The sequence below is a fragment of the Pygoscelis adeliae genome, unplaced genomic scaffold (genome assembly GCF_000699105.1).
Source record: "Pygoscelis adeliae isolate BGI_AS28 unplaced genomic scaffold, ASM69910v1 Scaffold298, whole genome shotgun sequence".
NCBI classification, from domain to species: Eukaryota; Metazoa; Chordata; class Aves; order Sphenisciformes; family Spheniscidae; genus Pygoscelis; species Pygoscelis adeliae.
Genome location: NW_008825303.1, coordinates 2,195,367 through 2,208,939, shown reverse-complemented (window position 1 = coordinate 2,208,939; position 13,573 = coordinate 2,195,367). Strand labels below are relative to the sequence as shown.

Below are 13,573 nucleotides of genomic sequence, written 5' to 3'. Positions count from 1 at the left end.
TCTGTGGAATTTCTTGTTGTTATATGAGAGATGTGGACTGTTCAGCAGTTTACATTTTTGTCAGAAAAGCTACCCCATTAGGTTAACTTCCTTTATCCTTATAAAATACCAGAACGTGAGAGCAGGGTCACCCATTGTATAAGTCAATGCAGGCATAAATCATCATAATGCTGAGATATCCTTATCAATTCTGCAACTTTTTAGTTCTTCAGATCTGAATCTTGAATTACCTTGTCTGTTAAATAAATGCTGTTCATGTGTACTTTTAAAATAATAACCAGGTAAACTAAAACTGTGGTTACTAACATTAAAATACAATTCTATAGTACTTGAAGAAGTGCATTATGGTGAGATGTGTATCATGACAAAGAAGAAATGCCATGCATTGCTGCATTTATATGGAACAGTCTTCCCCCATACATCCTCATCTGTCTGTGAGAGAGCAGTTACTGAGACAGCGTTAGGCACTTTCTAAATAAATTTAAAAACCGATTAATTTACTTTATGACTCCAAATATTGCAAAATTGGAATAAATGTCACTTTGTGTTCTTGCTGTAGATTACTTAGGATTTCTTTTTTGTGATAGTAATCTCTTCAGGGAAGATCTTTTTGTTAGCCTGAAATAAATGTTTTCCTAGTAGAATGACAACATGAGACTAGAAAAATTCTCTGTTATATATCAGAATTTATTGTACTCCATTTCAAAAGGGTTTGCTCTTTCCGTTAGAAACTCATTGCAGAATATAACCGGGAACAAACTTCTGAGTTTTTCAGTTTAAATTCATTTGTGATTGTTTCATACCCATTTGTTCTTATGCCCATATTCTCCTTTTGCTTATTTAGCCACTCCCGCCCCTTTTTTCTCTCCTGTATTTATAGACCAGATGTCATTTTATTTCATTTTTATTATGTATTTATTTATTTTGATTTGCTATGCTGCAACACCACACTCCTAGTCTTACCTTCAGGCTAGATTCGCTATTAGGGTAGATCAGAGGAATAATCTTTTTCTCTGCATGAGCCAGTGTCAGTCTTTAATGAGTTCACGATATAGGTGACAAATCCAGCTGGCTAATTCAATTGGTTAGCATTTTATAAAATTGTGTAAAAAATGCTTCTCTTACCTAACCTTCCCTAACCATTCTGGAAATGCTTGTTAATGCTACTCAGGATTGTATTTTCTTTCATGATGACTCATGATCCTTCTGTGATTCACTACATTCTTCTACTTTTGAATCTCCAAATAATAGATTCTCTACTTACGGGAGAACTTTTTATTCCATAATTGTGTAAGCTGGCATGTTTTACTATTAAATTTCAAGCTATTAATCTTACTACTTCTCACCTACATATGGTTCTTCCCATGTGACATACTCATCTACAGTGATAGGGGTGCCTCTGCACTTTGTGTTGTCATTGTTTTACCAACTCGTTGGTTTCACGATAGAAAAGATCTCTCAAAACTTAACTAAAAACCAACTTGATTCCCCCCCCCCCGCCCCGTTTTACCTCCAAATTTTGTCTTCCTAACATACAGTTCTTCTATAAACTTATACCACCTTAATTTTTGGAAGTAGTTTATTACAGCATCATTTGCCTAAATAATAATGTATGCTTTTGAATATACAAGATGCCCTTCTGACAATTTTTTTTTAAAAATGGTTTACACTTTCATTTTGAGTAGTATGGTTAAGAGGTTTGTAGTTACTGAGCATTGGGGAACTGCAAGGCCATATGCACGTTTGCCAAACTGTCTGTGCCGTATACCTATGGTGTGTTGTCCTGAAAGAAGGACTATGTAGAGAAAATAATCTGCTACTCCCTTCTGAAAGTGAGCAAAGAGGACTTGTTGCCATGTTCAGTTTGACAGTTGATGCATTCAGATTAAATTTCAAAAAGGTCTGATACTCTGTAATTTAAGGTAACTTTTCCATCTGCTGAATTATTTTAGATTTTCAATTTTAAAACAGTGAACAAAAGATGCAGTCCCGTCTAATTAATTGTAAACCTTGAAACTACTTTTCACTTAAGCCAAGTTATAAGTGGTTTAATATCAAAGCATTCAAGTTTCACACATGGATTTTGTAACTGAGGTTTTAGGCCACCTGTGTAGAACTCAGACCCTACTGCGTCTCTCACGGGAATAACAATGGAAAAAGGGATCTTTCCGTTCAGCTAAGTAAGTTGACTTGAGTGCAGACAGCGCAAAAGTCAGAAAAGAGATGTATTCCAGGGGCTAGTGCTAGCCAAAAAAAAGCTTTGTGGTATGTGGCCAGGAATCCCATTTTAATTGTAGGATTCCCAGGAATTTTGGAGCAGTTTCATCATAATGCTTCATTGAGTTTGAATCCATGTAAAAGTGTCATGATTCATAATGTGTTGGGGTTTTTTCCTAAAATTGTCAGCAAAAAAAGATCTCTCAAATTAATTGATGTCTTTGATTTGAAAGAATGTTGTAAGCTGTCAAGTTAGTTTGGCAACCAATTTAACTTTCCTGGTAAAGCAGCGTTGTTGCGTTATTAAGTTTTCTCTTTACCTCCATATTGTTAGCGATCCCTTCCTTAAGAATCTGTCCTAAACAGCTTTGAATACTTTCAAAGTCACACATTATACAATACATTAACATAATGTAATACATGATTTTTGATACTGTAAATTTACTTGGAATGGTTGTAATGTGTATTTGGCTCTGAAGAGCCTATTCTCTGAATGAGTAGAATCTACATAATGTGCCGCTCTAGCAGTCAAGCCATCTGTGCTGGTTTCCGTTTAACATTCTGATATGGATTTTAAAGAGATCTCTAGCTTACCTTAGAAAGGGGGAAGAGTGGCTTGTGACAGCAGGACTTAAAAATGTGTTTGACAGGTTGAGCCCTTAGTTATGGCCTGGATTAGTAGTCTCATTTATTGTAAAATGAAGGTTTACACTGGTACTCTGTTCACTTGTACACAGTTGTGTACGATTTTGTGCATTTTTTGAAGTCTTTGTCCTCAGTTTTGCTGTCTGTAAAGAGAATATTATTTTTTCTAGAGAATATTAAAAGTATATTTTCATTGAAACAGCAGAATTAGATCTGCTTTGTGTGGATTTTTGTGCATATGGATTTAGAAAATGCAGATATACTAAAATTCTTACATCATGTTAAGGAAGTTGCTCATATGCATGTACTTATTTGTTTAAAATGAACATAAAAATTCATCTGTAACATGTCTTTTTTATGCTACTCCTAAACTATTCTGTTAGTATTTGATCTGAATTCCAGGTTGCAGCATTTATATGGGTAAAATGGTGGAACTTTGGTAATTCTTGGTGATTAATCTTCTGCTGCTTGCTGTCTTAAAGGATTATTAGGATTTGTCCTGCTGTGAGTAGTAAGTTCTCTAGATAATACTGAACACTTATTTACAGTTTTTTGTCATCTTCAGGACTGATGGCAAAGGAGTAAACCAACATGGCAGCTATGGTCCCACCTGTGAAGCTGAAGTGGCTTGAACATCTAAACAGCTCCTGGATCACAGAAGATAGTGAATCTATTGCAACAAGGGAGGGAGTTTCTATCTTGTACGCTAAGTTAGTCAGCAATAAAGAAGTAGTGCCATTGCCCCAGCAGGTTCTGTGCCTCAAAGGACCTCAGTTACCAGATTTTGAGCGGGAATCTCTATCTAGTGATGAACAGGACCACTACTTGGATGCCCTTCTTAGCAGCCAGCTGGCACTGGCGAAGATGGTGTGCTCAGACTCTCCATTTGCTGGAGCACTTCGAAAACGTCTCCTTGTGTTACAGCGTGTCTTCTATGCACTTTCTAATAAATATCATGATAAGGGTAAGGTGAAACAACAGCAGCATTCACCAGAAAGCAGTTCTGGATCAACAGATGTGCATTCTGTCAGTGAACGTCCTAGGTCAAGTACAGACGCACTCATAGAAATGGGGGTTCGGACCGGATTAAGCTTGTTATTTGCACTGCTGAGACAAAGTTGGATGATGCCCGCGTCAGGACCTGGCCTCAGTCTTTGCAATGATGTTATCCATACTGCAATAGAAGTGGTGAGCTCTTTGCCACCTTTATCTTTAGCAAATGAAAGCAAGATCCCGCCAATGGGGTTGGACTGTTTATCACAAGTAACAACATTTCTTAAAGGAGTAACAATTCCAAACTCTGGGGCAGACACTTTAGGTCGTAGATTAGCTTCTGAATTGCTTCTTGGTTTGGCTGCCCAACGAGGTTCCTTGCGATATCTTCTTGAATGGATAGAAATGGCTTTAGGTGCTTCAGCTGTAGTAAACACCATGGAGAAAACCAAGTTGCTGCAAAGTCCAGAAGGGATGATCAGCTTTGATTGCTTTATGAGTATATTAACACAGATGCGACGATCTTTGGTAGGTATACCAGCTTTGATTTTTCTACATTGCAAATGTAGTTGCATTCTTAACTTTAAAGAGTTTCTCAACACTGAATGCCAGTTTGCTGAAGAGTCTGCTTAATATATTAAAAAAGGTGGTTTTTTTTTTGTGTGTGAAAATTTTTTTCAGTATTTCCTCTGTTACCAACCATCTCTTTCTCTTCCTCCCTGCCCACACATTTCCTCATAGGTAAAGGAGATGAAACAGCAAAGCAATCCCTGTGTTGTCACTTTTTGGTGTTATGCTCTAATTTCAGGAAAAGAATCAAGGACGTACTTGATCCACTTGCACTTTACATTTAAAAGTTAGAAAGTATGGAACTATTTTTAGGGCTTGCTTTGCTGAATTTGCTTAGAATTCAAAGTTTTGCAATGCCTTGTTCCAGTTCAAAGTTGTTTATATCGGACGTTCCTGCGCTCCAGCTAACCTGGACCTCTGCTTATACATCTTTGGAGAATCAGTAAGATCGGAGATGTTTAGCGTTTTTGCTACTGCTCAGAAATTAATGCAATAAGAAAATGAGCTGAATTGTTTGGACATATGGCACACTGCTTTGTATGTTGAGTGCTTAATTCTGGTCCTAGATGAATATTCTTTTTAAAGCTATGAAATTATTGCACAATATGCAATCAGAAGCTGTGGCAAGCTTCTGCCTCATATGCTCAGACTGAAACAGGGAAGGACTTTTTCCCTGAAGTGGTCATTCTTTTCTCTCCTCTCAGGCTTGTAATGCTTGCTAAAAAATTTTAAAACCTGAAGAATGGGGACCGTGAGAAGAACATGGCAGTAACAGGATCTGAACTGTGTTGAATGTCCTGATGGGCAACTTTATTTGTTGTTGGTTTTTGGACTAGACATAAAATTAGAGACCAAAATGTGGAAGATATGTAAACACAAAAATAATGATGATTAGTCACTTTTTAAATTAAATAATTATCACTTTAAACTAAATACAAGTGACATGCATTTCAGAACAAAGCAGTATTGGGAGAAATTGACTCTAAACCCAGCTATTTTCACAAAAATGAATAAATAAGAATGTTTAACTAGCACTTGTCACATTTCTGTTATCCTGAGGTGTATGCAGATATCACAGCTGAGGGGAGAAAGGTAGTTTACTTATGCTTATAGAAACTTAACTATAAGAACAAATCCCTAATGTATTTTGTACAGGTGCACTGTTGCTGTATGGAAGTATTTTTCTCATAATAACAACATCTAAAAATTGTAGGGATCATCCGTGGATCGAAGTCAATGGAGAGAGCCAACTAGAACGTCTGATGGCTTATGTTCTCTTTACGAGGCAGCTCTGTGTTTATTTGAAGAGGTATGTCTTGAAACAAACCTTGACTTTAAGGTAATTGTAGTTTACTTCCCCCTCACACATCTGATTGGTGTGTGCATGTGGGTATGGTCTAGTCTCTACTGAGTTATTCTGGAGTAGAAGAGGAAGGCAAAAAAAGGTCAAAAACTAAGATGTAGAGAAACAAAGTAATTTGGGCAAGCTAATGATATGGTGATAGGCGATTTGTGTTTTAGGCAGAGAATCATATTGAGGGGAAAGTAAAGTTGTATTAAACATCATGACTGTACGGAAATAAATGAAAATGCTACTGTGTAATAAATCTCTCATTTTAATAGGTTTGTCGAATGGCATCAGACTACTCAAGAACATGTGCCAGCCCTGACAGCATTCAAACGGGTGATGCTCCCATTGTTTCTGAGACCTGTGAAGTGTATGTTTGGGGTAGCAACAGCAGTCATCAACTGGTAGAAGGAACTCAAGAGAAAATACTTCAACCCAAGCTTGCTCCAAGTTTTTCTGATGCACAGACAGTGAGTGACATTTATAGTGGTACATTATGTAACATTTAACAGCTTCATAGTTATAATATGAAATTGGAAAATAGTACTTTATTTCTGAGTGTCAAGTTGTAATGAAGGTATGATGCTCAGAACTAATCACACAAGTTATTTTACTGAGTATCTCGCTACTTTTATTGATGCCTGGAAAAAACATTCTGTTTCTTTTTTAATGACACACACGGATCAATATCCATGTAACAAGAACAATTGAATTATCTAACTTGCTGTGAAATGCATTTGCAGAGACGAATTCGCTTGCCTGTAGTTTTTGTTGGTTTTTTTTTTTTTACTGTTGTTTAAAAGGTATCTTAACTACTCAATCTTCTTTTCCATTGGTGGTTTTCACACCAAGGTTGCCTAGTTTAAAAGTCCAAATTGGGCTAACTGCTGGCACAGCAACCTTAATTAGCTTTCTGAAAAGCAATATACAGTATGGTCTTTCTGCTCTCAGTCACAGATTCTGCAGTTGCAACTGAGCACTTCTATTGATGTGTGACACAGAACAGAATAGTTTGCTTTTCTGTTACTGTATTGGCCTTGCAGTGTTGACTTAAGTAAAAGCATTATTTTGGTCACTAGACAATTTAGGTACATTTTCTGAAATTGTTTCTATTGACGTCACTGATATATTTTGTATGCCAGTGGACTGCAGGACCAGGCATCATAAAGCAAGTTTATGCATTCAAAAAACTTCCTTTAAACAAAACATTACAGTGGAATGAGTGATCTGAATGAATGAGTTACTCTTTAAGTAGTACTGTATACACCCGTACAACATATTTATGTGATTTCCCACTGGGATAAAGAATTTTTTCTTCAACCTTCATTGACTATCTTTGTAGGATTTGTCTATATGAAGAAGTTAATTCACAGTAAACAGGGCTGTCACCATGCAGTCCACCACCTGCTTTGTGCTGTTTTATGACGTGGACATGCAGTGCCTTTATGCTTCAGATTTGAACCTGCTTTGCACTTATGGTGTGTTAAGATTCCTATAGGAAATTACTGCAGGGTTAGCTGGTTTGCTATTAGGTCATTCTTCAGCTGTGCGCTGACTTTCCAGTGGAGGCAAGTTCTTACTTTCTTAAAAACTTTTGGTCTTATTTCTTTGGTGTTTATGTAATTAAAATGCATAGTCTCAAGTGGTGGTGGATTTTTAGCATTTGGCATATTTCTGTAATGTTGCCACTTGGTTAAAATTAAGCAAAACCTACAGTGCTTTATCAAGCTGTTACTTTGTCTTTTTAATCTTCAGAAATTAAGATACCTTCAAAGACTGTCCATTTCCATCCATGAGCCTTGGACATCTGAAGGCAGCCCGAGCTCTGTAGTCTGTGGAAGAGATGCAAATAAATAAAATAGATTAATGACTATTTACATCCTTTACCGCAAGAACATAGATTTACTCATAAAATACTTTTCCAGAATTTGAATTTTACTGCTGAAGTCCAAATTCTGCTTAATTTTTACATTATATGAAAAGGTTATGTAAAGAAACCTGACATTCTGTTTAAAAATATAGACTTCTAGACCTATATGTGAATCTTAGATTTATCTAATCTTTCTTTTTTACTATTTTAACCTGTTTGTTTATAGATTGAAGCTGGACAATATTGTACTTTTGTTATTTCTACGGATGGTTCTGTTAGAGCCTGCGGTAAAGGCAGCTATGGGAGACTAGGACTGGGTGACTCCAATAATCAGTCCACATTGAAAAAACTGACTTTTGAGCCTCATAGGTCTATTAAAAAAGTGTCATCTTCAAAAGGATCTGATGGTCACACTTTAGCATTTACAACAGAAGGGGAAGTCTTCAGCTGGGGTGACGGTGACTATGGAAAACTGGGACATGGAAATAGTTCAACTCAGAAATATCCCAAACTTATTCAGGGTCCTCTGCAAGGAAAGGTATGTTTTGTATAGTAGAACACCTGTTTGTGTTCTGTTCAGTTGTGATATTGTGTAAAATTCGAAATATATAAAATCTTAAGAAAAAGTTCTGTGTTTTATCTAAACTTCTTTTTGAAGCTGGGTCTGCTTTCAGCAAAGCACTAAAACTTATGGTTGCCTTTAGGCATGTGATTTGGACAATGGCATTGTCAGTAAACCTTCTCATTGTCTTCAGAGTAAAAGTTGCTCGTACACTTTTGCTGAACTGCGGTGACATTCCAGGAGATGGTTGCTTTTGGTAGCTGTAACATTAGGACTTTTCGTATACAACTTTTTAGTGGCTTCATTTGAAAAGTGGCTTTGTTTTGTCCTACAAGGCCTTCTCTTCCCTACCTGTCTATGTTTTGGCCAGTGTTTTAAACATCCGCTGATGCTGCTTTTTGCTGCTGTAAGACTAGGATATGGTTCTGTTAAATTTGCTCGATAAATAAATCATGACCAGTTTTATATATAAACTTGGCTCTTTGTGTACGGATTTGCACTTATCAAATACTAAATAGAAAAGATTGCAAAGATTAATTTATGTGCGTACTTGCTCTACACGAGTCAACAAGTCAATTTATCTAGACTGCTTCTGAAACTTGACTTTCATAAGCTTTCAAACTTCCTATTCAATTTGTATAAAAACTTGATTTTTATTTTTTGCATGTAACGTAGGTTGTTGTATGTGTATCAGCTGGATACAGACATAGCGCTGCTGTTACAGAAGATGGAGAGCTATATACATGGGGAGAAGGAGACTTTGGAAGATTAGGTAATTTTAAAATTTCACAAGATGCTTTTGGAAGAATTCCTGTGTCTGGTAATGATACTATATATGTGTATGCCTTGTTCTCTTATTGTCCCCTCAAAATACACATACACATATACACAGGTGTGTGTATATAGGTCCCTGTATTAAAACTAGTGCAGAGACTCTTAAAAGATTTTAATGCAGTTAATTTTACAAAGACTCTATTTTTTTAAATTCTTCTTTTCAGGAAAAGTTGCCTCCATTCGTAAGATTATATATGATTGCCACTGCCACTTAAATGTCAACAGTAGACATTTTAAATAAACTGGAATTCTAGATAAACATGATCTAGTGATGGTAGGATGGTTCTTTGAACAGTCATGAATAACTGGCTAATAATATCAAGGGTCTAATTCTAATGTGATACTAATAAGTATCACATTGACATTAAGTTTGTCAGAATGGCTTAATGTCATTTTAAGACCTTTATGTTTTAAAAGTTAAATTTAACTGAAACAAAACCCACGGTATTTTCTATTTGCTAGAAGTTTACTTGTCTATTTCATCATCTTTGCTGTACAGCTGGTATGCCTAGTATAAAAAAACCACCCTTCTCAAGTAGGTTCAGTTGAACAGATTTTGCATAGAAAATTGCTTCAAGTTGGGTTTTAGTTCTTTTCTGCTGTCTTTGCTTTGAATGTCATGATCGCCAAGTAGAACGGTGAAAGCAAGTAACTGACAGGGGCGGAAGATGAGGACAATGTTTTACAACTTAAACTGTCACAGTTTTTCAAGGTAGTCAGTAGAAGTGCTGAGCCTATCCCTGCTGTTAAGAAAAGAACACTAGGTTAGAGGTTTAACCTGCAATTTTTGGGGGAATTGTGGAAACGTTCTCACTGAGTTTTAGGGTAATGTGGGGGTTTTATGTGCTTTGGGGAGCTTGGAGTGTACAATGGTGAGTTCCAGTGCGCAGCTAAAAGTCGCATTAATTGTTCACATTTAATCAGTTATGGATACCATGTAGTATTGTTTTACCTCTCTTCCCCATTTTTCTTCTGTATCTGCAGAATTTCTGTAGTTTATTAGACATGTAACTCATGCTTATTATGAAGTAGGTGATACTGTAATGTATTGGGGATCTGCAGAAAGGACCAGTTAGAATTATGACTGTCTAAAACTAACTGGTTTGCTGGTTTTATTTGTCTGTGCAGTATGTATGCTTGTATTGACAGTAGTAAGAGTGTGCCCTTATTTTAGCTTCCTTATGCTGTTCAGGCTACCTGCTGCCCAGTATCAGGTAGTATAGCTACCTAATCAACTAGTATTAAAGGCAGTTGTACTAGTAATTCTTTTTATTTCTTTTAAACTAGGTAGAAAATAGTCCTGTGATTTAGTGGCAGTAAGGTATGAACAAGTGTCCTGGAGTATGTCTTAGCAAAAATGAAATGTTTGTTAACCTTACTGCAGATCTCTTCCAAACCTTACTACAAATCTTTCCAAAAAGTGGGCAGCAATTATCATTTGTGCTAATTACAATGTATATGGGTTTTGCAAAACCTTACTGAAATTACAAACCATAAATAGAACTGAAATCTTCACAAAAAGAAAATGTATTTTTCTTTTTTCCTTAGGTCATGGTGACAGCAACAGCCGCAACATTCCAACTTTAGTAAAAGATATTAGCAATGTGGGAGAGGTTTCCTGTGGCAGTTCACACACAATAGCTCTGTCCAAAGATGGGAGAACAGTATGGTCATTTGGAGGAGGAGATAATGGTAGGTAAAACTAACATTTTGGTAGTAATTTTTGTCTTATTCCATCTACCTCATAGCCTCAGTACTCCTAGCAGTTTGGTTTTTTTTTTGCCATTTGGTAGCTGTTCAAGAAAAGGATTTTAGTAAAATCTAAATACAATATTTGAAGTTTAACTGCAAGATTATAGACTTTAAAAAGGGATTATCGGAAGGAGGAGAGGTATCACAGAGCAGAAAGCTCAATGAAGGCATAAACAATTCTGGAAAAAATGCTTTGCTGATAACTTTCAAATAAACTCACTTATTTGATATGGCAATAACTGTATTCATGTACTAGAAACTGTTGCATTTAAACTGCCTCTTGAAGAAATATCTCCCATCTCAAAAATGAAGGGCTTCTAAGCCTCATTGCCAGTAGATGCTTTGTCAAAGACAGAATCATTCATTTTCTACTATTACCGTATTTAGCTAAATTTGGTTATTCTGCTAGATAAAAAATAAAACTCAGATTAAAATTGCTGTATTATTGCTTCCTAGCCTAGTGTGAGAAGAGAGGAAAATGCAGACTACAGAAATCTCATAATCAAATTGGTGGTTAATAGAACTGGGTAGGAATTTGAATTTCATTCGAAACATAGCTCTGACGTGCGCATATAGAATTGTTCCCACTCCTCTGTCTCCCTCTTTCTGTAATTTTCAATTGAAAATTGATGCCAGTTTTTAACAGGACAGGCATCTTAACCATCACAAAGTATTGGAGTTTGCTCTTCTGTTTCAGTAAATTATAAACAATTTGGCTTTTGGATATTAATAATGTGATACTGAAGTATTGTTCTAGGAAAGCTAAAACAACATGAATCAAAGCATAACCTTTGTAGAAATTATCAGCCTTTGTAATATATTTTACATTTGATATTGTTTTTTTTCTCGTTCCTTTTGAGGAATGTTTTTCTGTCAACAGACTGACATGATCTAGTGACAGTCCTTGTTTTTGAGGTCATTGATTGAAAATGGTGAAGTTGTGGAGACGAATAGCTATTTTCAAGAGAAACTTAAAGGAGGAATAAGGGAATAAAAATACTAATGTGTACACAAATGCACACAGCTGTTAGGAGAAAATACAGAAAAGTTGGGTTTTTTTCAAGTTACTTTTATAAAGCAGGAGAGAGAAATCTTTCGATTTTTTTTGCTAAATATGAAAAGGTTTAGTGCTTTGAAGGCTTTAGTAATTAAACAGCAGGCAATGAATAGTGTAGATACATGGAATTAATATTTCAATTTTTAAATACACTATGATAAATATATATTTCCTGAAGTCTGTAATTACTGCAATAGAAAGAGAATAGGTTTTATAAAAATTGTAATATGTTTTAATTTTAAAAATACACTCTGACTTTTTTGCAAATCCAAAAAGAATTCTTTTTGGGTACTTGTAATAGTCGTAGCTTATGTATTGAAAATACCTTCCACTTGTGTTTCCTTCTTTTGTAGGCAAACTTGGTCATGGTGATACAAATAGAGTGTATAAACCTAAAGTTATAGAAGCCTTGCAAGGAATGTTTATTCGAAAAGTTTGTGCTGGGAGCCAGTCTTCACTTGCCTTGACATCAACAGGACAGGTAGACAAGAACAAGTTTTCACTCAAATGATGAAAGTTGGTGAAGATGGTGTGGGTTCATTATTTCAGCATTTATTATTTTGACTGTTGAGAAAATATTCAACTAGTACTTAAATATAAGTGAAATTCTTGATTAGAGATTGTAAGTACTGAGATCCTAATGTGCTAGAGTAATTCAAAATGTGCTGAAGAATGATGTAAAAGTACACTTTTCAAAAGTCTTGCTTAGCCACAGAAAATGAATTATTCTTTAGGTTAATAAACATAACCAGTGCAAAACCAAATTGGATTCAGGAAGTAAAGTGGGTTCTGGAAGCAAAAGCTTGTAATCTTTGAATGCATTTTGAAAATTTGAAAAAAATGCTTGTAATTTTTAATGCATTAACCAACTCAGGTGGTTAAGTGATTTAGTAGTTTAAATGTATGGGTATTTTAGAATAGAGGTGTTAACAGAAAGTTTTATTTCTAGTCTGAAAAATCTCAGGAGAGCTTGGAGATAAATGTTTAGGTGGTAAATGAGGGCCCTTACTGGCATGATGTATATACACGTAATACAATAAGCATTTCTACACATGTAACCTAACTGACCCCCCACCCTCACCCCACTGTGCTTCAAAGGCAATGGGTTTTTAAAGTATGGACTAGGAGTGTTGAGGTTTACTGTAGCAGTTTCTTTTCTTGCCACAGCCTCCCCATTGATGTGCTCTGTGGCCAGTGATCTGAGTGGTTGGGGGGAAGAAATACAGATTATATGAAATGTGCGTTAGTGTCATGAAAGTACTGTGCATGTTTTTGTTGAAAGCGTAATTGCAGTTATTGTGGAAGTGGTCTGGTATTTTGTTTGTTCGTGGTCACCAATAATACAAATTTGACATGCTGATATTTTGTGGTTTGTTTGCTCTAGGTTTATGCATGGGGCTGTGGTGCATGCCTTGGCTGTGGCTCTTCAGAGGCAACTGCTCTCAGACCCAAGCTTATTGAAGAACTGGCTGCTACAAGAATAGTTGATATTTCTATTGGTGACAGTCACTGTTTGGCACTTTCTCACGGTAAAAAGAATAAGGTGTAAAGATACATAATAGTCCTCTTGATCAAAAGCAATTGTATCTCAGGTTTTGTTTTCTACTTTATTTATGTTTATAGATAACGAAGTTTATGCTTGGGGTAACAATTCAATGGGACAGTGTGGTCAGGGAAACTCTACTGGTCCCATTACTAAACCGAAGAAAGTAAGTGGTTTAGATG

General features: G+C 36.0%; 1 protein-coding gene across 1 annotated transcript in view; it reads left to right on the top strand.

The window, feature by feature from the left end:
* Positions 1-3,447: 3,447 nt before the first annotated feature.
* Positions 3,448-13,573, top strand: part of HERC1 (HECT and RLD domain containing E3 ubiquitin protein ligase family member 1) — an 87,619-nt gene continuing 77,493 nt past the window's right edge. The window contains 9 exon segments of the mRNA XM_009330100.1: positions 3,448-4,383; positions 5,639-5,734; positions 6,049-6,243; positions 7,870-8,181; positions 8,881-8,977; positions 10,588-10,731; positions 12,202-12,329; positions 13,233-13,377; positions 13,472-13,557. Coding sequence (XP_009328375.1) covers positions 3,454-4,383; positions 5,639-5,734; positions 6,049-6,243; positions 7,870-8,181; positions 8,881-8,977; positions 10,588-10,731; positions 12,202-12,329; positions 13,233-13,377; positions 13,472-13,557 — 2,133 coding nt within the window. The 5' untranslated portion in view covers positions 3,448-3,453.